Here is a 21,691-nt window from a genome sequence, read left to right as displayed (position 1 = left end):
TTGGCTCACCACAAGCTCTGCCTCCTGGGTTCATGTCATTCTCCTGCCTCAGCCTCCCGAGTAGCTGGGACTATAGGTGCCTGCCACCATGCCCAGCTAATTTTTTTAGTAGAGATGGGATTTCACCGTGTTAGCTAGGATGGTCTCGATCTCCTGACCTTGTGATCTGCCTGCCTCGGCCTCCCAAAGTGCTGGGATTACAGGTGTGAGCCACTGTGCCTGGCTCCTTGCGGTTGAGTTCTTTTAGTTCCATATAAATAAATAAATATATGTATATATTTATATATATACATATATTTATACCTATATACATATACATATATTTATACCTATATACATATACATATATTATAAATAATATATATATATATATTTTTTGAGACAGAGCCTCACTCTGTCACCCAGGCTGGAGGGCAGCCACACCATCTCGGCTCACTGCAACCTCCGCCTCCCGGGTTCAAACGATTCTCCTGCCTCAGCCTCCCAAGTAGCTGGGACTATAGGCACCTGCCACCATGCCAGGCTAATTTTTTTGTATTTTTGGTAGAGACAGGGTTTCACTATGTTGGCCAGGCTGGTCTCGAGCTCCTGACCTCAGGTGATCCACCTGCCTTGGCCTCCCAAAGTGCTGGGACTATAGGCATGAGCCACTGTACCCGGCCTCTTATGTATTTTGGATATTAACTCCTTATCGAATGCATGGTTTGCAAGTATTTTCTCCTATTTTGCAGGTTTTCTCTTCACTCTGTCGATTGTCTCCTTTGCTGTGCAGAAGCCTTTTAGTTTGATGTAATCCCATTTGTCTATTTTTGCTTTTGTTTCCTATGCTTTTGGGTCATATCCAAAAATAAATCATTGTCCAGAACACTGTCATGGAGTCTTTTCCTGTGTGTGTGTTTTTTTTTTTTTTTTTTTTTTTTGAGACGGAGTCTCGCTCTGTCGCCCAGGCTGGAGTGCAGTGGCCGGATCTCAGCTCACTGCAAGCTCCGCCTCCCGGGTTTACGCCATTCTTGTGCCTCAGCCTCCGGAGTAGCTGGGACTACAGGCGCCCGCCACCTTGCCTGGCTAGTTTTTTTTTGTATTTTTAGTAGAGACGGGGTTTCACCGTGTTAGCCAGGATGGTCTCGATCTCCTGACCTCGTGATCCGCCCGTCTCGGCCTCCCAAAGTGCTGGGATTACAGGCTTGAGCCACCGCACCCAGCCTCCCTGTGTTTTCTTCTAGTGATTTCACATGTTCGGGTCTTGTGTTGAGGCTTTAATCCATTTTGAGTTGAATTTTGTACATGAGATAAGGGTCCAGTTTCATTCTGCATGTGGATATCCAGGTTCCCTGGCACTAATTGTTAGAGATACTGTTCTTTTTCTGAGTAGTGAACACAGTCCCATCATTCAGACATTGCAGCCATCCAGGCCAGTGCACAAGGAGAGGCCTCAGTCTCCCCCAGCCCTGTCTGCCTGTGTCCTCCACCCACTCCTCCTTGTAGCTTGGCTGGTGCAGTGCCCATGATACCTACTCTGAGTGGCAGGCGGTCTGTCTCAGCTGGTCAGTGGCTGTGCTATACTGGCAGCAAGTACTGTAAGTCTTACCCCTGCTTGTAGATAAATATTTGTATTAGTGTATGTTTCCAGTAATTTTTTTTTTTCTGAGAAAGGGTCTTACTCTGTTGCCCAGGCTGAAGTGCAGTGGTCAACCTTTGCTCACTGCAGTCTCAACTTTTTGGGCTCAAGCAGTCCTCCCATCTCAGCCTCCCCAGTGACTGGGATCACAGATGCGTGCCACCACACTGGCTAACTTATTTTTTGGCAGACATAGGGTCTCCCGATGTTGTCCAGGCTGGTCTCAAACTCCTGGCCTCAAATGATCCTTCTGCCTTGGCCTCCTAAAGTGCTGAGACTACAGGTTTGAGCCACTGCACCTGGCTTTATTCTTTCTTTTCAAAAACTGGACATGTTTGGCTGGGTGGCTCTCTGGAAGCTTCCTTGGCATCTTAGTGTATGTCAGTGTTTAGAAATGTTCCACTGCCATGCGGCGCTGCACCCCCATTGCTGGGTCAGGAGTGCGTCCTTCATCCACCTTATTGCTGATGCTGTTGGCGTCTTGAAGTGTTTATTTTTTCTGCTCATGCTGGGTTGGACTAAGAGAAGGAAAAACCTCCTGTTAGTAGCAGGTGTTGGCCTCTCCCTCTCCTGACATGAGAATGCATCTTAAATAAAGACCTACCTCTTTCTCCCATGCCTGAAAAGGGCCTAAACGCTCCGGTGAAGTTGCCAGGAGGTCAGCACCTCTTCCTTTCCCCTGCATTCTGCAGATTGCCCCTCCCCACTGCCTCTGGTTGAATGTGTCTGTGCAAACCTCTGTAGTGATCTCTGCAAAGGGAGGAGGGGAGGGAGGCCGGGACTGAGCCCAGGGCAGAGGTGGGAGCTGGGCCTTCGGGAGCCTCCCTTGGGGCCAGGCAGTGGCAAGAGCCATGTGGAAAAAAGCAAGTCCCTTTACTCAGAAAACCCACTGCTGTCCCTCCACCAGCCTGGGTCAGGACAGGACAGATGGGCCTTGGCAAGCCTCCCACAGACACCATGCCAGCCTCACCCAACAGCAGTCAGCCACCTTAGGTGTGCAGCTCACAGCCCATCCTGCCGGGGACAGTTGGAATACTGCCTGGAGGGAGGCCTGTGGTTCCCAACAAAGCTGGGCTGAGGCCACGGGACCCCCTGCAGACCCTTCGTCCTCAGACTTGTTCCCACATTTATTGAAAGGATGCATGGAGGAGCTGGTTTTCTATCAATAACAATTAAGTACTCTTCATGTTCAAAACAGAACACTTATTACTTGCAATTTTCTGGGCCAGCTAAGTTGCCAGCCAGTGTATTAAACATGTAACCTTTCGGGAATGAGATGAACTCTTGATTTCAGTACCAGGCCGTGGGTGCATCTCTCCTAGAATTCCAGCAGCCGTCAGGACCTCTCTGAGGGCTGGGGGCTGGACGACAGGGGTGCAGGAGAGACGCGTCCATCACAGAGCAGTCTGCCTTCAAGGCAGAGAGTGTGCATGGACTGGGGTGCAGGTGGTTTATTTGCGCCTAGAGAGAGGGGGAAGGGACTGGGGATGGTGGGGTGGAGAGGACAGGGGGTGAGACAGGGACTGTCACTGAGCTGGTTCCTGCCACGGGTTTGACCTGGCCAGGGCTGTGAACAAAGCACCTCTGAGCACAGGGAGGTTTGCATGACCACCCGCCTACCTCAAGGTGGCCATCGTGGAGGGCCTGCTGGTGTCCGTTTTCCAACACTTCCTGGCTGAGCCTGTTTCTGAGCCCATGGAGAAGGTTTTAGGCCTGGGGCAGAAAAGTAGGGCCCCCAACTAGTCTCGGAGGAGGGACCCTAACAGTGTCTGGTGCCACCCAGCTGCAGCTGAAATCGGAGTGAGCTGAAGGCATGTGGCTTGGGGCACCCAATGCATCTGTTAGGGTCTGAGTGCATCAGGGAGGGCAGTTCTCTTGTCACCACTCAGGCCACTGTGGTTGGACAATTTCCCATTGTACCAGTTATGTAGGAAGAGATGTAGACACTGGGCTAGCTGACACCACCTTCCAGGTTATTCGAGTGATGTTTTGGAGGTTGGCTTACTGGCAGCTCAGCTCTCAACCAGCTCTTGCCACCTTCTTCTGTGCATGTTACTCGATGTTAGGTGTGCCAGGGGTTGGCATGAGAGGCATTGGCTTCTGCCACCTGGGCAGAGGGCGGCTCCCTGATCCCTGAGAACATCAAGGAAAAGGTGGGGTACAGACGAGGGCCTCCAGCGGAGTGGCTGCCCCTACCCCAGTCCCGAACCCCACCGTGTAGGGACACAACTGGGGGACATGAGGCCAAGGCACACACAGGCCTCTTGGGGAGTGACCTCTGCTTGGAGAGGGAGCATGAGAATCCAGGCTGTCAGGAAGCCAAGAAAGATGCAACTGAGTTAAAAATAGGAGCACGAGGCAGAGTGTTTGGAGCAGCGTCCACAGCGCCAGGCTTGATTCCATTAGCGCTACTTGTTTACATCACACTCTGCAGCCTCAAACCTGGGAAGGGCGTATTGTTTCTGCACAAGCTCACGTGGGAGCAGGTTCTTTCTGAAGACACCACACAGTGGCGGCAGCAGTTGACAGTGTGCCACGCACAAGACTGAGACTCAGCAAGAGGAGAGGGGCCAGGCTGAAGGCCGGGCACGCCCTCACCGTGCTGGGAACCTGCCATTTCCTCTTGTATAAAATGGCTTGATAGCTGCAGTCCTGGCAACCGTGTTCCGGGCGTCGCCAAGCCCCAGTGGGCCTGATCCCTAAACAGCTATGGGGTGAGCCCTGGGCCTCTGTCTGTCTCTCCTCTCATCTGTGACATGGAGCTAGGATACCTCCTCCCAGGCTTTTTGTAGGCATTAAAATAATCCAAGGCTGGGTGACGGTGGCTCACGCCTGTAATCCCAGCATTTTGGGAGGCTGAGGCGGGAGGATCACTTGAGATCAGGAGTTCGAGACCAGCCTGGCCAACATGGTGAAACCCCATCTCTACCAAAAATACAAAAATTAGCCAGGCGTGATGGCGGGCGCCTGTAATCCTAGCTACTCAGAAGGCTGAGGCAGGGGAATTGCTTGAACCTGGGAGGCAGAGGTTGCAGTGAGCTGAGATTGCACCATTGCACTCCAGCCTGGGCGACAGAGCCAGACTCTGTCTCAAAAAAAAATAAATACATAACATAAAAAAAAAAAAACAAAATCCAGGTGTGTTGATTGCATAGAATACATGTTTTAAAGGGGGGAAATTCTATCATAATCCCTGTTTTCAGATGAGATAACAGACGCAGGAGACATGAAGAGTAATTGAGAATCCATGTGGCCCTGTACCAGAATCTGCTGCCTAACCATAGTGCGGCCCCACTTTTTGCAAACAGGTAAGCTCCTTATGGACCAAGTGGGCTGGGTGTGGTGGCATGAGCCTGTTATCCCAGCACTGTGGGAGGCCAAGGCGGGAGGATCACTTGAGCCACAGGAGATGGAGGCTGCAGCGAGCTATGAATGTACCACTGCACTCCAGAGTCAGTGACAGAGCAACTCTGTCTCAAAAACAGAACAAAACAAAACAAAAACAAAACAAAAAACAGTGGAAAATGCAGATGTGTAGTAAAACGGGGAAGAGGCTGCTGAGTCTGTGACCCAGGCGCTGCCACTAACACTGTTCTGATGAATTTCCTTCCAGTCTCTTTCGTAAAGATACTGGGGTGGAGATTTTTGCTTTATGTAGCTGTTATTATATCACATCACTTTTTTTTTTTTTTTTGACAGGGTCTTGCTCTGTTGCCCAGGATGGAGTTCAGTGGTACAATCTAGGCTCACTGCAGCCTCTACCTTCCAGGCTCAGGATCCTCCCACCTCAGCCTCCCGAGTAGCTGGGACCACAGCTGTAGCCACCACACCCGGCTAATTTTTGTATTTTTTTGTAGAGACAGGGTCTTGCTCTGTGGCCCAGGCTGGTCTCAAACTCCTGGGCTCAAGTGATGCTCCCACCTTGGCCTCCCAAAGTGCTGGGATTACAGGTGTGAGCTACCAGGCCTGGCCTTCACTTTCAAGATTTTTATCAAATGACGTTTTAAGTATTTCCTAGATTATCGTAAGTCCCTTTAGAAAGTGTTTATGGATGGAGAGGGTCCAAGTGCAGTTCTGTTACGTGGATATACTGTGCAGTGCTGAGGTCTGGGCTTCTAGTGCACCTGTCACTCATGTAGTGAACATCGTGCTCAACAAACAATTCTAAAAACATTCAGAAGCCCTTTCTAAACACCGTGTTGACAGTGACACGACAGCTCATCAAATGGACGAAGCCTGGTTTATGTGACACAGACCACACCTGTGAGCCTGGTTTATGTGACACAGACCGCGCCTGTGTTCCCAGCTAACAGTGGCCGACATGCAGGTTGTATCCAGTTGTTGCAATGCTGCAACGTGTGTTTTTATCCATAAAGGTTTGGGAGAGATTCTGCTTCCTCATAGAGCTCTAGAAATAGAATTGCTGGCTCAAAGGATGAAAGGTTGGAACTGCTTTTTAAAAAACCAACACCTGGCCGGGAGCAGTGGCTCACGCCTGTAATCCCAGCACTCTGAAAGGCCGAGGCAGGCAGATCACTTCAGACTGGGAGTTCGAGACCAGCCTGGCCGACATGGGGAATCCCTGTCTACTGAAAATACAAAAATTAACCTGGCGTGGTGGCGCATGCCTGTAATCCCAGCTACTTGGGAGGCTGAGGCAGGAGAATTGCTTCAACCCGCGAGGCGGAGGGTGCAGCGAGCAGAGATCATGCCACTGCAGTCCAGCCTGGCGACAGAGGGAGACTCTGTATCAAAAACAAACAAACAAATAAACAAACAAAGGTGGCATCTTAGAGAATCTCCCACCAAGCCCCGGAGGCAGTATTTTCCCTTTTTTGAACTATTTGCTCACCCGGGATATTATTTATGGAGAGATTGGTTAAATGGTCGGATGAAAATGCACATCAAAAAATATCCGCACCAAGGTGTTGGGCTCACACCTGTCATCCCAGCACTTTGGGCTGAGGTGGGAGGACGCTTGAGCTCAGGAGTTCAAGACCAGCCTGGGCAACATGGTGAGACCCCATCTCTACAAAAAAATAAAAAAATTAGCTGAGTGTGATTGTTGTGCCTATAATCCCAGCTACTCAGGAGGATGAGGTAGGAGAATCTCTTGAACCCAGGAAGCGGAGGTTGCGGTGAGCTGAGATCGCACCACTGCAGTTCAGCCTAGGCAACAGTGAGACCCTGTCTCAAAAAAAACCAAAAACCAAAAACTGTACCAGGTTCAGGCCTGGCTCTCCCTGCACCTGGAGCAGCTTCTAGAATACACGGTGAGTGCAAGAGGAGGAAGTGCTCAGTGAAACACTGAAAGCCACACACAGTGTGAAAACTCACCTGTGATTACTTTGAAGTCACTTGGCTTTCTATTAAAAATGTGAAGCTGGGCGCAGTGGCTCATGCCTGTAATCTCTGCACTTTGGGAGGCCGAGGCGGGCAGATCACCTGAGGTCAGGAGTTCAAGACTAGCCTGGCCAACATGGTGAAACCCCATCTCTACTAAAAATACAAAAAATTATCCGGGCCTGGTGGGGGGTGCCTGTAATCCCAGCTACTCAGGAGGCTGAGGCAGAAGAATTGCTTGAACCCAGGAGGCGGAGGTTGCAGTGAGCCGAGATCATGCTACTGCACTCCAGCCTGGGCGGCAGAGCGAGAGACTGTGTCTCAAAAAAGAAAAATTTTGAGATGATAATAGATTGACATGCAGCGTAAGAAATAATCCAGGGAGGTCCTAGGCACCTTTACTGAGTTTCCCCAGTAGTGATGTTTCGTAACACTGGATCACAGTGTCACAGCCAGGTATTGACATGGACACAGTCCAGATCCAGAACATTCTGTTTATGCAGGAGCTGCTCTGTTGTCCTTTTCTTTTTTTTTTTTTCTGAGACGGAGTCTCACTCTGTCGCCCAGGCTGTAGTGCAGTGGCGCGATCCGGCTCACTGCAAGCTCCGCCTCCCGGGTTCACGGCATTCTCCTGCCTTAGCCTCCCGAGTAGCTGGGACTGCAGGGGCCCGCCACCATGCCCGGCTAATTTTTTGTATTTTTTAGTAGAGACGGGGTTTCACCGTGTTAGCCAGGATGGTCTCGATCTCCTGACCTTGTGATCCGCCCGCCTCCACCTCCCAAAGTGCTGGGATAACAGGCTTGAGCCACCGCGCCCGGCCTGTTGCTCTTTTCTAGCCACACCCTCCTCCCTCCTTACCTCACGCCCCGGTGTCCCCTGGCAAACACTTGTCTGTTCTCCATTTCTATAATTTTGTTATTTCAAGAATGTTGTATAAATGCAACTGCATGGCGTGTAACCTTTTGGGATTGAAGGGGCTTTTCTTTTGTTTTTGAGACAAGGTCTCTCTCTGTTGTTTTTGAGACAAGGTCTCTCTCTGTTGCCCAGGCTGGAGTGCAGTGGCCCAATCACAGCTCACTGCAACCTCAGCCGACCTGGCTCGAACAATCCTCCCACCTCAGCCTCCCAAGTAGTTGGGACTACAGGCACACGCCACCAGGCCCAGCTAGTTTTTGTATTTTTTGTAGAGACGAGGATCTCCCTATGTTGCTCAGGCTGTTCTTGAACTCCAGGTTCAAGCGATCCTCCTGCCTCAGCCTCCCACAGTGCTGGGATTCCAAGCATGAGCCCCCGCGCCTAGCCTGGAAGGTTTTCACTCAGCACCTTTCTCTGGGGGTTCCTGCAGGCCTTTGTGGGGATCGTTTGTTCCTTTCCCCTGCTGAGTAGTATTCTGGGTGTGGATGGACCACGCTGTTTGACGATTCAGCGGCTGAGGGACGTCTGGATTGTGTCCAGTTCTGGGCAGCTTGCTGTGGACATTCACTGGCCTTTCCTTTTGCCTTCTGTGCAGAGGGCCCGAGTAGTCCCTCTGGTTAGATAAGGCAGACACAATGTCCCAATACATAATTTAACAGGCTCTTTGCAGCCTGGAGACAATGTAATGGGTTACCAGGAAAAACCATTTGAGTTCAAGTTCCAGCAACTTTTCAAAAATAACGAAACAAAACAAAAAACACCCCAAATGCTGTCTCATGAAAAAGGGTACTGAAAAAAAGAATGAACATCGATTCACAGGAATAGCATCATTTCACCATGATTCATTAAAAGAAAGTGCCAAACCAGTGTTTGTGCTGAATTCAAGCATTTTCTAAATTCCCAAGTGGAAAAAAAAAAAAAAATCTCTTATAGGTCTGCTCAGAGGGAAAATAGCCTAGCAGTCCACTTACTGCCCACGCACCAAGGGCTGCCTGGACCAGAGCTGGTGGGGTTGGAGGCAGGGACTCTGCCTTTGCCTCCCTCCCTGCAGAAAGAACACTCCCTGATGTGGGAGCCCGTCCAGCCGCACGACACTGTGTCCACGTCTTCGGGAAGGGGAAGGGCTAGTGTCTGTCTTCTCAGAGCAGCTGGACCCAGTTCTCTCTGAGAACAGAACAAAGACATAGGTATTCCTTGGCTTGGAGTCTACACTTGGTATTGTCCGGGTTTTTATTTTTTTATTTTTTGAGACAGAGTCTTGCTCTGTTCCCCAGGCTGGAGTGCAGTGGGGCAATCTCGGTTCACTGCAACCTCTGCCTTCCCGGTTCAAGCGATTCTCCTGCTTCAGCCTCCCAGGTAGCTGGGATTTCAGGTGCACACCACCACGCCTGGCTAATTTTTTGTGTTTTTAGTAGAGACGGGGTTTTACCATGTTGGCCAGGCTGGTCTCGAACTCCTGACCTCGTGATCCGTCCACCTTGGCCTCCCAAAGCGCTGGGATTACAGGCATGAGCCACCACGCCCGGCCTCGTCAGGGTTTTTAATGATAAACTTTAGTTTTAGCGATTTGAGTACATGTGAAGTGGCATCTCATTTTCATTTTAACTTGCATTTCCCTGATGTCTAATGAGCGCTGAGCGTCTTTTCCTGACATAACTGGTCCTTTCTGTCTTTGATTCTTCTGTTGTTCTTTCCCTGCCTTCTTTTGGATTAGTCGGGTATTTTCTATTATTTCATTCTCTTTTCTTTGTTGGCTTCTTAGCCAAACCTCTTTTGTTCATTTTTTCCCTAGTGCTTTTTCTCTAGGGCATTGACTATGTATGCCTCACACCCCAAATTTAATGTAAGGTCAGTATTGTATCACTTCAGTCTTCCCTCTTCATATGTAACCCTTCGCATCTTGCACCTCACACCTGGAGTTCCACACTTCACCAGTGTGCAGAGCTTATCAGTGGATGACCTCTCTCCACCCATCCTTCACGCTGTCCTCACCTTTCACTTCTACACACACTGTAGAACTATCACAAACTATTGTTTGTTTTAAACAGTTAGTGGTCTCTTAAATAAATTACGAGAAGGGCCGGGTGCAGTGGCTCATGCCTGTAATCCCAGCACTTTGGGAGGCTGAGGTGGGCAGATCACCTAAGGTCAGGAGTTCAAGACCAGCCTGGGCAATATAGTGAGACCCCCCCCAACCCCGACATCATCTCTACAAAAAATAAAAAAATTAGCTGGTGTGGTGGTACGTGCCTGTGGCCCCAGCTACTTGGGAGGCTATAGTGGGAGGACGGCTTGAAGCCAGAAGACTGAGGCTACAGTGAGCTGGGACTGTGCCACTGTATGCCAGCCTAGGCGACAGAGCAAGACCCCCAAATTTTTTTTCTCTACCTGTTTCACCAGTTTGAGTATGAGATGCCTGCATGCAATTTTCTTTGTATGGGTTCTCTTCAGGTTTTGCTGAATCTCTTGATCTGTAAATCAGTATTTTTCATGTGTTTGGATTTAGAGTCATTATTTTGCAAAAGTGTTTCCTTCCGAGACTCACACTCCCTCTGGAGCTCCTATCACACATGCTTTTGGTCATTTCATACTGTCCCATAGGTCTCTGAGGTTCTCTCCACTTTTCTTCAACTTTTTTCTCTTCTTCAGATTAAATAATTTCTATTTATCTGTCTTCAAGATCCCCAATTCCTGTTTTCTCCAATCTGTTAATCCAATTCAGTGAAATTTTCATTTCTGTTATTGTACTTTTCAATTCTAGACTTTTCTTTTCTTTTAGATACTTTGTTATTCTGCTGGGAATTTCTGATTCTTTACTCATTAAGACAATATTTTCATTTAATCCTTTGGACATATTATTTTTATTTATTTTGAGATGGAGTCTTGCTCTGTCACCCAGGCTGGAGTGCAGTGGCACCATCTTGGCTCACCACAACCTCCACCTCCTGGAAAGTGAATTCTTCTGCTTCAGCCTCCTGAGTAGCTGGGGCTACAGGTGTGTGCCACCACACCTGGCTAATTTTTGTGTTTTTAGCAGACATGGGGTTTCACCATGTTGGCCAGGCTGATCTCAAACTCCTGGGTTCAAGTGATCCGCCCACCCTGGCCTCCCAAAGTTCTGGGATTATAGGTGTGAGCCACTGTACCCAGCCTCCTTTGGACATATTTATAGCTGCTTTAGAGTCTTTGTAAATACAGAATCTGGTTCATTGTAGGGGGATTGGTTTCTGTTAACTGCTTTTTTTTTTCTTAACTATGGTTTACATTTTCCTCTTTCTTTGCATGTTTAGTGATTTTTTTTTAGTATATATTCGACACTGATAAATAACAAATGATACAGACTCTGGATGATCTTCCACTGAGAAATCCTGACTTTTGTTCTAATTTGTAGTTCCATTACTTGACTTACCACATTGGTATGTAGGCTTAGCCGTAGGCTCTGTTTACTGAGGAATGTCCCAGGTGTTTCCCAGGCACCTCTTACTTGGCAGGACTTAACCTCCAAACTCTGTCTCTCTTGTGGATCGGGTCAGGGCTTTGCTTTAGACGTTGTTAAGGCAGGCCTGGAGTAGTCCTTATTCTAGAGGAGGGATTGGCAACCACTGGCTCACAAGCCACATCTGTTGATGGCCTGCTTTTGTATAGCACTTAAAGCTGAGAATGGTTTTTGTATTTTTGAAGAGTTGTTAAAAAAACAAAACAAAAACAAGTGGCTGGGCACGGTGGCTCACGCCTGTAATCCCAGCACTCTGGGAGGCCGAGATGGGTGGATCCCAAGGTCAGGAGATCGAGAGCATCCTGGCTAACATGGTGAAACCTCGTCTCTACTAAAAAATACAAAAAACTAGCTGGGCGAGGTGGCGGGCGCCTGTAGTCCCAGCTACTTGGGAGGCTGAGGCAGGAGAATGGTGTGAACCTGGGAGGCGGAGCTTGCAGTGAGCCGAGATCGCGCCACTGCACTCCAGTCTGGGTGACAGAGCGAGACTCCGTCTCAAAAATAAAACAAGTAAAAATATGAAACAAAAACTGCATGTGGCCCACACAACCTAAAATATTTATCTGGGCCCTTTATAGGTCATGTGCTGACCCCCAGGGATGATTCTCAATCTACTGTCTCAGCTGAACATCCTCACTGTTAATGGCATTAAAAAGGTCTTGACTGGGCACGGTGGCTCACACTTGTCATCCCAGCACTTTGGGAGGCTTAGGCAGGAGGACGGCTTGAGGCCAGGAGTTCAAGACTAGCAACAGAGTGGGTCCCTCTCTCTACAAAAAAAGGAAAAATAAGCTGGGCGTGGTGGCACTCACCTGTGGTCCCAACTACTTGGGAGGTTGAGGTGGGAGGATCACTGGAGCCCAGGAATTCTAGGCTGCACTGAGATATGATCAAACCACTGCACCCCAGCCTGGGTGACAGAGCAAGACTGTCTAAAAATAAAACAAAACAGAAAGGCCTTTCCTGCAGCACTGCTGGACTTCCAGTCTTTGTGCCATCCTCCATTCCGTAACAGCTGCTTCCTGGTAAACCCCATGGAGTCGTCCCACACGTGTAGTCCGGCCTAGGCCAAGGACTTTCAGGGAACCCTACACTGACTTCCGGCTCCCCACTTCTGCTAAGTTTCTTCCCCTCCAGTGCCCTGCTTTGCTGGCCTGTCACTTTAGCTGCCTGGAAGTCTGGTCTCTTGCCTCTCACACCATTACAGCGCACCGCACTACACTATGTTCACGCATTTAGCAGCTGTGTTCACACTCAAACTATCTCATGTATGTATTTTGTTAAAAAAAACTTCAGGACTCTCTAAACTTATGATGCCAAGGGTGAAGTTAAGCCCTGGAGACTGAGTCAGTAGCAAGTTTGCAGTTCTCCTTCTTCGATTACAGTTTCATGCTCTTCCTCCTTGTTCTTGAGCGGAATTGTCTTCCTCATTGTTCTTGTTCTGTAAATTAGGGTTCCCCAACCCCCCAGAGCCACAGACAGCTACTAGTCAGGCCACACAAGCAGGAGGTGAGCCTCGGGTCAGTGAGCAAAGCTTCATCTGTATTTACAGCCGCTCCCCATCGCTGGCATTACCGCCGGAGCTTTGCCTCCTGTTAGGTCAGCAGCGGCACTGGATTCTCCTAGGAGGGTGTGTCCTATCGTGAACTGCACATCGGAGGAACTAGGTTGCACGCTCCTTATGAGAATCTAATGTCTGATGATGTGCCCCTGGCTTCCATCATCCCCAGATGTGACCATCTAGTTGCAGGAAAACAATCTCAGGGCTCCCACTGATTCCACACTATGGGAAGTTGTATTTTATTATATATTACAACATAAAAATAACAAAGTGCACAATAAATGAGATGTGTTTGAATCATCCTGAAACCACCCCAACTAGGTCTGCAAAAACTGCCTTCTATGAAACAGGTCCCTGGTGCCAAAAAGGTTGGGGACTGCTGCTGTAAACGACTAACAGAGACCAGGTCTCCCCCTTTCCATTTGCTGATTTTTGTTACAGATTAGCTATCTGCTTCATTTCCTGTACCCAACTCAGACCTGAAAGTAAAAAGACCCCATGACTGTTTCATCTTCAGTGGACCCCAAAAGACCACCTCGACTAATCAGACCGTTGTAACTATGCATTAGGCCTTATACAGAAAGATGTTGAAATTGTTGGGCTTCCCGAAACGTTGGCTATAGAAACGACCCCAAATTTCTACGTTTGAGAACACTGACTTCCATTCTTTTTAATGTTTCCCGGGCGGCACATCAAGCTGCACATTTGACTAAACTCTAGATTCTGACACTTTTGATTATTTTTGGTTGACAATTTTTGTCATTTTATTCGTACATGTTACCTCAAACCCAGTTTATGGCTGGGCATGATGGCTCATGCCTGTAATCTCAACACTTTGGGAGTTTGAGATCAGCCTGGGAAACATAGTGAGACCCCGACAAAAGAAAAGAAAAAAAAAATTAGCTGGGCATGGTGGCTGGCTGCCCCGTGGTCCCAGTTACCGGGGGGTGAGGGGAAGGGGGGAGGATCGCTTGAGCCTGGAAGGTCGAGGCTGCAGTGAGCCGTGATCCCGCCATCGCACTCCAGCCTGAGCAACTGAGCGAGACCCTGCTCCAGAGAAAAAGAAAAACACCTGCCCCCGCCATTTACGTGCACAAGAAGTCCATATGCAGTTAAGTGTAAGGTTTATTTTGTGGTATTCCGAAAGCTGCCCCGCCGCCTGCCCGTGCAGGCACGGCCGGGGGCCAGTCCCCACAAAACCTGCGCGGAGTGAGGGAGACAGGAAGAGCCCGGCGGAAGGCACGCGCCTGGGACACTCAGCGGCGAGGGCCTGCGGGAGCCTCCAGCGCGAGAAGGGGCCCGGTCGCAGGGCAGCGACCGCGCCGCGGGACGTCCGAGCTACCGGGAGAGCGAGGGCAGCGAGACCCGCGTCTCCAGTCCGGGAGCATCCAGACTCGCTCACCGTGCGCGAGGCCCGCCTGCCGAGTCCTGGGCGCAGCTCTGGCACAGGGCCCCGCGGGGCGCCCACTGCCGAGGGAGGAGGAAGGACGCGTCCCGGGAGCCCCGCCCCGCCTCCCACTTCCCGCCTCCCGGTCCCCGCGCGGCCTGCCCGGGTGCCCTTCCGTCGGAGGCCGGGCGCCGCGAAGGCCCGCCCCGTGAAGCCTCGCGCGCTCCGGAAGTGGTCATGCCGCGGCGCCGAGGCCGGAAGTGGCTGCGGCCAGCGGCAGCGGGCGGCACAGGAGGTGCGACCGGCTCTGGAGCTGCCTAGCGCGGCCGGGCGGGGGGCGCCGCTCAGGCTCGGGCTCGGGCTGGGCCCGGCGCGGCCTCGGGGCTGCCCATGGGGCGCGGGGGGCCGGGCCGGTGACGCCGGACGCCCATGGACGCCTCTGAGGAGCCGCTGCCGCCGGTGATCTACACCATGGAGAACAAGCCCATCGTCACCTGTGAGTGTCCGGAGGCGGGGAGGGCGCGGCGGTCGTTGGGCGGGCACGGGCCCCGGCCGTCATGCACCCGGCGCCCCCAGACCTTCAGTCCCCGGCGCGCTCCGGGCTGGGCCGCTTCCTGGAGGTGTGACCGGGGCTGCGGCTGAGGCGGGGCCCTCCGACTTTTCGGTGACGCCCTCTGACCTTCCCGCCGGGCGACCTCTGACCCCTGGGGGCGCCCTGCGAGCCGGCTGCAGTTGGAACCAGTGGAACCCGGCGGACTCTGCCTGGGACTGGGCGCGCTCCGGCGTCGAGGGTGAGGAGAGGGGGCTGCTGCCGCTCCGTCCCGCCCCCGTTGAGCCGCGCACCCGGGACCTGGGGGCCCCGGGCTTTTCCGCCGGGCGGTTTTCCTTGCGGACCCCCTTTCCCCGATTCTAGGGAAGTCCTTCGGGGCTCGCAGAGTTGCAAGCGTTGGTGAAGCAGGAACAGTTTGTTGCGGGGTGAAGCGTCAGGCAGAGCCGCCGGGACTGCTTTGCCTCCTTGACGCTTCCCTGCCGCGCACTCAAACCATTTTACGGATGAGAACGCCGAGGCTCGGGCGCTTATGCAAGCTGCTCCCCATGAACGGCCTCCCGCTCGAGTCTACACGGGACACCCGGTGCCTCTTGGGTGTTCTGTCCTCCCCCCACCCCTCCTTTAATGCATACACAAAGAAACTATTTTTCTGTTAGGGGAAAAATGTTCCCTAAATTTTACAAGTGTGACTCCAGAGTTAAATACGGTTAAGAACAGTGAGCCTATGAAATGTTGGCTGGGTTTTTGGTGACTTGCAGAGAGCTGTTTCAACCTATTATGATTTTTGACCTTTGAGAGTATTTTGTATTTTCATGCATGTATGCAGTTAGTTTTTTTTCTAATTGCCTTTCATGCTTTGAAAGGAAGCACTCCTTATTGCAAAATCTGGGTGCCAAGGCCACAGTAGACTGTATGTCGTGAGAACTCCTGTTTCCTTCTCGCTCTGTCAGTGGGGATGCACCTGCTATGTTCCTTCCTGTTAGATCCCTGAGAAACTGTACATTTAAGGTTGAATTTTACTGCTTCAGCTTTAGATGATAGACTTCTTTCTTTCCTTCCTTTTGCTTTATTTTTTTCTCTTCCCCTCTCCCTCTTTTTTTTCTACAGAGACCTAGACGAGATAATAGACTTTTCTTAGGGAAGTGGACTGTGTCTCATTTAAAATTGGAGACTTGCATAGTTCAGCAGTAGCTGTCTTTTTTCCTTCCCAGAGTATTTGTGAACTGGAGGTCTTCCCCTACCCTGCACCTTCAGCCCCAGAGGGCAGATGTGGATAGAGCTGGTCTGGAAGCCCTGCAATTTCCCGGGTGCTTTCCCAGTGCTCGGGAAAGATGAAGCCATGTGCAGTTCATACTAAGTTTCACTGCCTTCCAAATGTTGAACGTTTTTCTCCTGAAGTGCTGTGCACATTGTGAGTGCTGGATACTTATTAATTGCCTGTATGGACATCCACGCATCTAATTATATCTTCTATCTCCTAGCTTGCTTACATTTCAATAGCAATATGCATTTATAGGCATTATGTAAATACATTTCTGAGGAGAAAGTTCCAAAGTTCTATTAGATTCAACCGTAACTAAAGGGGTAAAATTTGTTATCTCGATAGTCAGTGTTGGAGATATGTAATGTTTAGTTTTGTACATGCGTGCATCAGGGACAGCTAAAGGATGCAGTTTTCTTTCTTACAGATTTATTGGATTGTCATCTTGGTGGAGGATTTTTTCCTGTGTTTTGAGCAGCAGAGTGAATGGTTTTTTGTGGTTTTTTTCTTCTTCTCCTTTGAGTTGGAGTCTTGCTCTGTCACCCAGGCTGGAGTGCAGTGGCGTGATCTTGGCTCACTGCAACCTCTGCCTCCCGGGTTCAAGCGATTCTCCTGCCTCGGCCTCCCGAGTAGGTGCGACTACAGGCGCACGCGGCCACGCCCAACTGAGTTTTCTTTTTTTTTTTCCCCAGTAGAGACAGAGTTTCACCATGTTGGTCAGGCTGGTCTCGAACTCCTGGACTTGGGTTATCCACCTCACCCTCCCAAAGTGCTGGGATTACAGGTGTGAGCCGCCACCCTCAGCCTCCAGCAGCATAGTGAGTGTTAATCTCTGCGCGGATACTACACCGTCTTAGAAGGTGCAAACTGTCGTTCATCGGAGTCTCAGGAGAGAAAGGGGCTTCGGTAGACTTTCAAAGTTAACTTGAAAAATGATCACTTTAAAAGTGAAGGTTTTTTTGAAAAAGCTGACTTCATATTTCACACTTGAAATTATGTTGTGGTATATCTGGGACTGAAGCTTTAGGAAGCACTTGGCCTGGTTTCACTTCATACCTTCATCTTGCTCCCGTCTTTCAGCTATACATGTTTTGAAAGAAGGTCGTATAAACAGTTGCTTTCAAAAAAGCCACCCAGAGGCTAATTAACTCTTAACTTTTTACTATGATATACATAGGTCTCTCAGCAACATTTTTGTTTTCAAAAACCTTTTTAATTTTTTTTTTTTTTTTTTGAGACAAAGTCTCGTTGCTGAGGCTGGAGTGCAGTGACGTGATCTCGGTTCACTGCAAGCTCCGCCTCCTGGGTTCACGCCTTTCTCCTGCGTCAGCCTCCCAAGTAGCCGGAACTACGAGCCCCCGCCACCACGCCCGGCTACTTTTTTGTATTTTTAGTAGAGATGGGGTTTCACCGTGTTCGCTAGGATGGTCTTGATCTGCTGACCTCGTGATCTGCCCGCCTCGGCCCCCCAAAGTGCTGGGATTACAGGTGTGAGCCACAGCGCCTGGCCAAAAATCTTTAATTCTCACTTGAAATGTTACTACCTCAGATCTGTTCATTTTAAAACGAAAGTAGAGTTTATGCATGTTGTTGAATTTTTTTTTTTTTTTTATAGAATGTCTAATATTTTACTTCAGTGAAAATGCATTCTGCTTAGACCTTTCTGGGAAGAATATAGAATGTAACTGGTTCAGGTGAATTTAAAAACTGTTTATAGGTAGGGATAGAAGAATGAAAAGTTCCCAAAGATTAAGGGTAACTAGATTAGATTATTACTTTAAAACCTAGCTGATTATTTTGCTTCATTTTATTATTATTGTTTTTAGAGATGGGGTCTCGCTCTTTCACCTAGGCTGGAATGCGGTGGCATGGTCATAGCCAACTGCAGGCTTGCTGGGCTCAAGTGGTCCCCTCCCTTAGCCTGCCAGTAGGCAGCACTACAGGTAGGACCCACCTCACTGGCCTGAATTATTTTAATAACATTTTGAAGCTCTCCAAATGGCTTTTTTTTTTTCCTTCCTGGGACAGAGTCTTGTTCTGTTGCCCAGACTGGAGAGCAGTGGTGTAATATTGGCTCACTGCAGCCTCTTCCCCCCAGGTTCAGACGATTCTCCCGCCTTGGCCTCCTGATTAGCTGGGACTACAGGGGCACACCACCAAGTCCAGCTAATTTTTGTATTTTAATAGAGATATGGTTTCACCATGTTGGCCAGGCAGGTCTTGAACTCCTGACCTCAGGCGATCTGCCTGCCTTGTCCTCCCACAGTGCTGGGATTACAGGCATGCGCCACTGCATCTGGCCTTAAATATGTTAGTAGACTTTAGCCCTGACTAAACCTCCTGCTCCTGTGAAGAGGGACTGCCTCAGCAGAGGCCTTCTTAAACTCAGAACTCGTTAAAGCTTGTAAATACGGAAGCGTGTATGTGAAATGTGCGGGGATGGGAGCTGAACAGTTAGTGGAATTAATGCTTTGACTGAATCATAGCAGTGGGAAAACCTGTAGTATAATTTATTAATCATGAAAAATGCCTGGCGAAACTGAAACAAATCCAGCAGATCCATTTGGTCTAAATTTAAATTTTAGCGTAGATTTTTTTTCAGCCACAGGGTCAGTTTTCTGTTTTGAAATAAGGACTTGGGTTTCTGGCCTAAGGGTGTATTAGGAAAGACATGTTCCTTTTCCAGCTGTCTCATTCAGTTAGTGACAAAGTTAATGTAATTCCAGTGATTTGTGTCTTTGCTTTGTTGACTGTCATCATATCTACAATAGCACATACCTGTTATTACCTTGGAATTGAATAGTATCTGAACAGTAATCGTGCCCTCTCTCTAGCTCATCTGTTTTCACTAGTCACATCTATTGCCTGTTTCGTTTTTCTGACTCTCTGTGTTTGGGGTTCCAGGTCCGATACTAGAAACTTCTAAAGGGGAAAACAGGCAACAGAGATGAGCAGATTTGTAGAGCTTCGTATCTGGTTGGACTTTGGGATTTTCCCCTGTAGGTTAAAGTTTTTAAATTTGCACATTGAAATTTTCTACTAAACCTGAAAGTGTGGTGCTTGTGATTTAACCACCACCAGTTTTACTACCAGAAAAGTCACTTGAAATGTCTGTTTAAATGGGTGAACATATTATAAATGCAGATCTTGTTCCATATTGAATTCTCAAGGCAATGTTGAACCAAAGCTTGAAAAGTAGGAACATTCTCCTTAGGAAACCTCGGTTGTCACATAGAGTATATATTTGGAGGCAGGGACTAAAGGCACTAACAAATGTGCTTACTATGCCATTTCTACCCGAGCATGGTTAAAAACCATTCCATCTTGTATGCATGACCTCGGTTCTTGCATACTTTCACAGACCGTCAGCTGTGAAACGGGTAGAGTACCAGCCTCATCGGGTTGAGAAGGGGTGTGTAAAGCACTCAGGAGAGTGTCAGGATTATAGTCAGTGTGCAAAAAAAGTTACTAAGGAGAGATTCCTCAATTTTCTCTCTTCACAATGCTTTTAGTGTCTCAGTAATTATTTTCATGGCACCTCTAGACTAAAAGGAATACTTAAAAATTCCATTTATTACGTAGTTAGATTCCAGTAATTTATTAAATATTATGTACTAACAGGGGCTGTTTGAAAAAAAAAACATACATTAGTTGGAAGAAAAAAATATTTTTGTCATTCTTCCTAACCACAGCAGTGTGCTACGGGAGGGCAGGCCCGGCAGCAGCTCTGTGGCGCCTCTCACTTGGGGGTCGGATTGGATGCTGCTGCTCCCTTAGATTTTTTTTTTTTTGTCCTTTTTGGTGGTACTTGCTTTTCATCAGAGCAGCCACCCTGTTTTGCGATGATAATGATGTCATTGAAAGAAGTGGAGCTCTGATCTGATGTTGACTCTCTGAATTCCTTATGTGGGGTTCCTACACCACAAACATTGCTGTTTCCTCATGAATTTGAAATACCTCTTGGTGCCTCTCTGACTGCATAGTGTGTGGGAAGTCTAGATACATGGTTAGGGAACCCGTGCTGTTAGTGTTATGAGCCCAACTCCAGGGTGGATTTGAACTGATACTTTAGAAGTGAAAAGCTTCCTTTCTTTTCAGCTCACGTGCCTAGTTTTCTACAAGATGTGTTTCTGAAGAGTTTATAGTAAGTTCTGGCTTATGCAAATGAAATGGAAAGGTCTGATTTTTCTTTTTTTTTTTTCTTAAGTGCTGATGAATCTCTGAAATAATCAAGTATGATGCAGCCTAGGCAACATAGGGAATTCCTATGTCTACAAAAATAAAAAAGTTAACCAGGTGTGGTGGTGTGCGCCTGTACTTCCAGCTACTTGGGAGGCTGAGGTGGGAGGATCACTTGGACCTGGAAGGTCGAGGCTGCAGTGATCTGTGATTGTACCTCACACTGCAACCTGGGTGACAGAGCAAGATCTGGTCTCAAAAAAAAAAAAAAAAAAATGCTGGGCGCAGTGACTCACGCCCGTAATCCCAGCACTTTGGGAGGCCAAGGTGGGTGGATTGCGTTGCGAAGTCAAGAGATTGAGATCATCCTGGCCAACATGGTGAAACCCCATCTATACTAAAAATACAAACATTAGCTGGGCGTGGTGGCGGGCGCCTATAGTCCCAGCTACTTGGGAGGCTGAGGCAGGAGAATCGCTTGAACCTGGGAAGTGGAGGTTGCAGTGAGCCGAGATCATGCCTCCAGCCTGGCGACGGAATGAGACTCCATCTCAAAAAAAAAAAAAAAAAAAATATGTAGGGGGGGCATAACACATGAGCCAGTCTTAGAGAGTTTTTACTGTGCTTCCACCAGAGGCCTGCTAGCTGACAGTGTGATGGTGTGGCTCACCCTGGCTGAAAGCTGGTTATATCTTTTAGTGGAAGTACAAGTAACTGACTTGAGGATGTTTTGTCTTAGAAAAGTGTGTTGCCAGTTGACAGAGTGTCTTCACTGGAGTTGCATGCTGTAGTGTGTAAGTGTGTGGTCTCAGAAGGTCGCACACTGATCTCCAAGCACTGAACCTCCCACCCCCGTGCTCCACCTCTGGATCCAGTGGCTTTAGATCTAGAGTTACAGACCAGCAATGGCAGAAGACTGCAGGGTCTTTTTTTTTTTTTTTAAGATGTGGTCTCACTCCGTCACCCAGGCTGGAGTGCAGTGGCATGATCTTGGCTCACTATGGCCTTGACTTCCTGGGGTGAGGTGATTCTCCTGCCTCAACCTCCTGAGTAGCTGCTTGTGCGCCACCACGCCCAGTTAATTGTTTGTATTTTTAGTAGAGATGGGGTTTCACCATGTTGCCCAGGCAGGTCTTGAACTCCTGGACTCAAGTGATCTGCCCTCCTTGGCCTCCCAAAGTGCTGGGATTACAGGCATAAGCCACTGCGCCCAGACAGCTGCAGGGTCTTAAAACAGTCAAAACATTCCCGCCTCAGTGCCTGCCTCTGTGGTTGAGTTTGCCTCAGAGCCTCCTTTGGCTTCCTCTCCTGTGTCTCACCTTCTGTCTTTCTTCCTCAAATCTTTCCTCTATCTGCTCTTAACATCAATTTCAAATATAG

The 21,691-nt window shown here is 49.0% G+C and overlaps 1 protein-coding gene across 4 annotated transcripts in view; it reads left to right on the top strand.

The window, feature by feature from the left end:
- Window positions 1–14,565: 14,565 nt before the first annotated feature.
- The window catches only part of TRAPPC10 (trafficking protein particle complex 10), a 97,403-nt gene continuing 90,277 nt past the window's right edge, over window positions 14,566–21,691 (top strand). For 2 of the 4 annotated variants that reach the window (XM_023192381.3, XM_023192415.3), the window contains exon 1: window positions 14,566–14,817. In XM_023192381.3, the coding sequence (XP_023048149.2) occupies window positions 14,751–14,817 (67 nt within the window). In that variant the 5' untranslated portion in view covers window positions 14,566–14,750. Of the gene's footprint in view, window positions 14,818–15,093; window positions 15,113–21,691 lie in introns of those variants that run through there. The other 2 variants (XM_026447471.2, XM_023192398.2) reach the window with 2 other exon arrangements.

The sequence above is a fragment of the Piliocolobus tephrosceles genome, chromosome 19, assembly GCF_002776525.5.
Source record: "Piliocolobus tephrosceles isolate RC106 chromosome 19, ASM277652v3, whole genome shotgun sequence".
Classification (NCBI taxonomy): domain Eukaryota; kingdom Metazoa; phylum Chordata; class Mammalia; order Primates; family Cercopithecidae; genus Piliocolobus; species Piliocolobus tephrosceles.
This window is presented reverse-complemented; position numbering and strand designations above follow the sequence as displayed.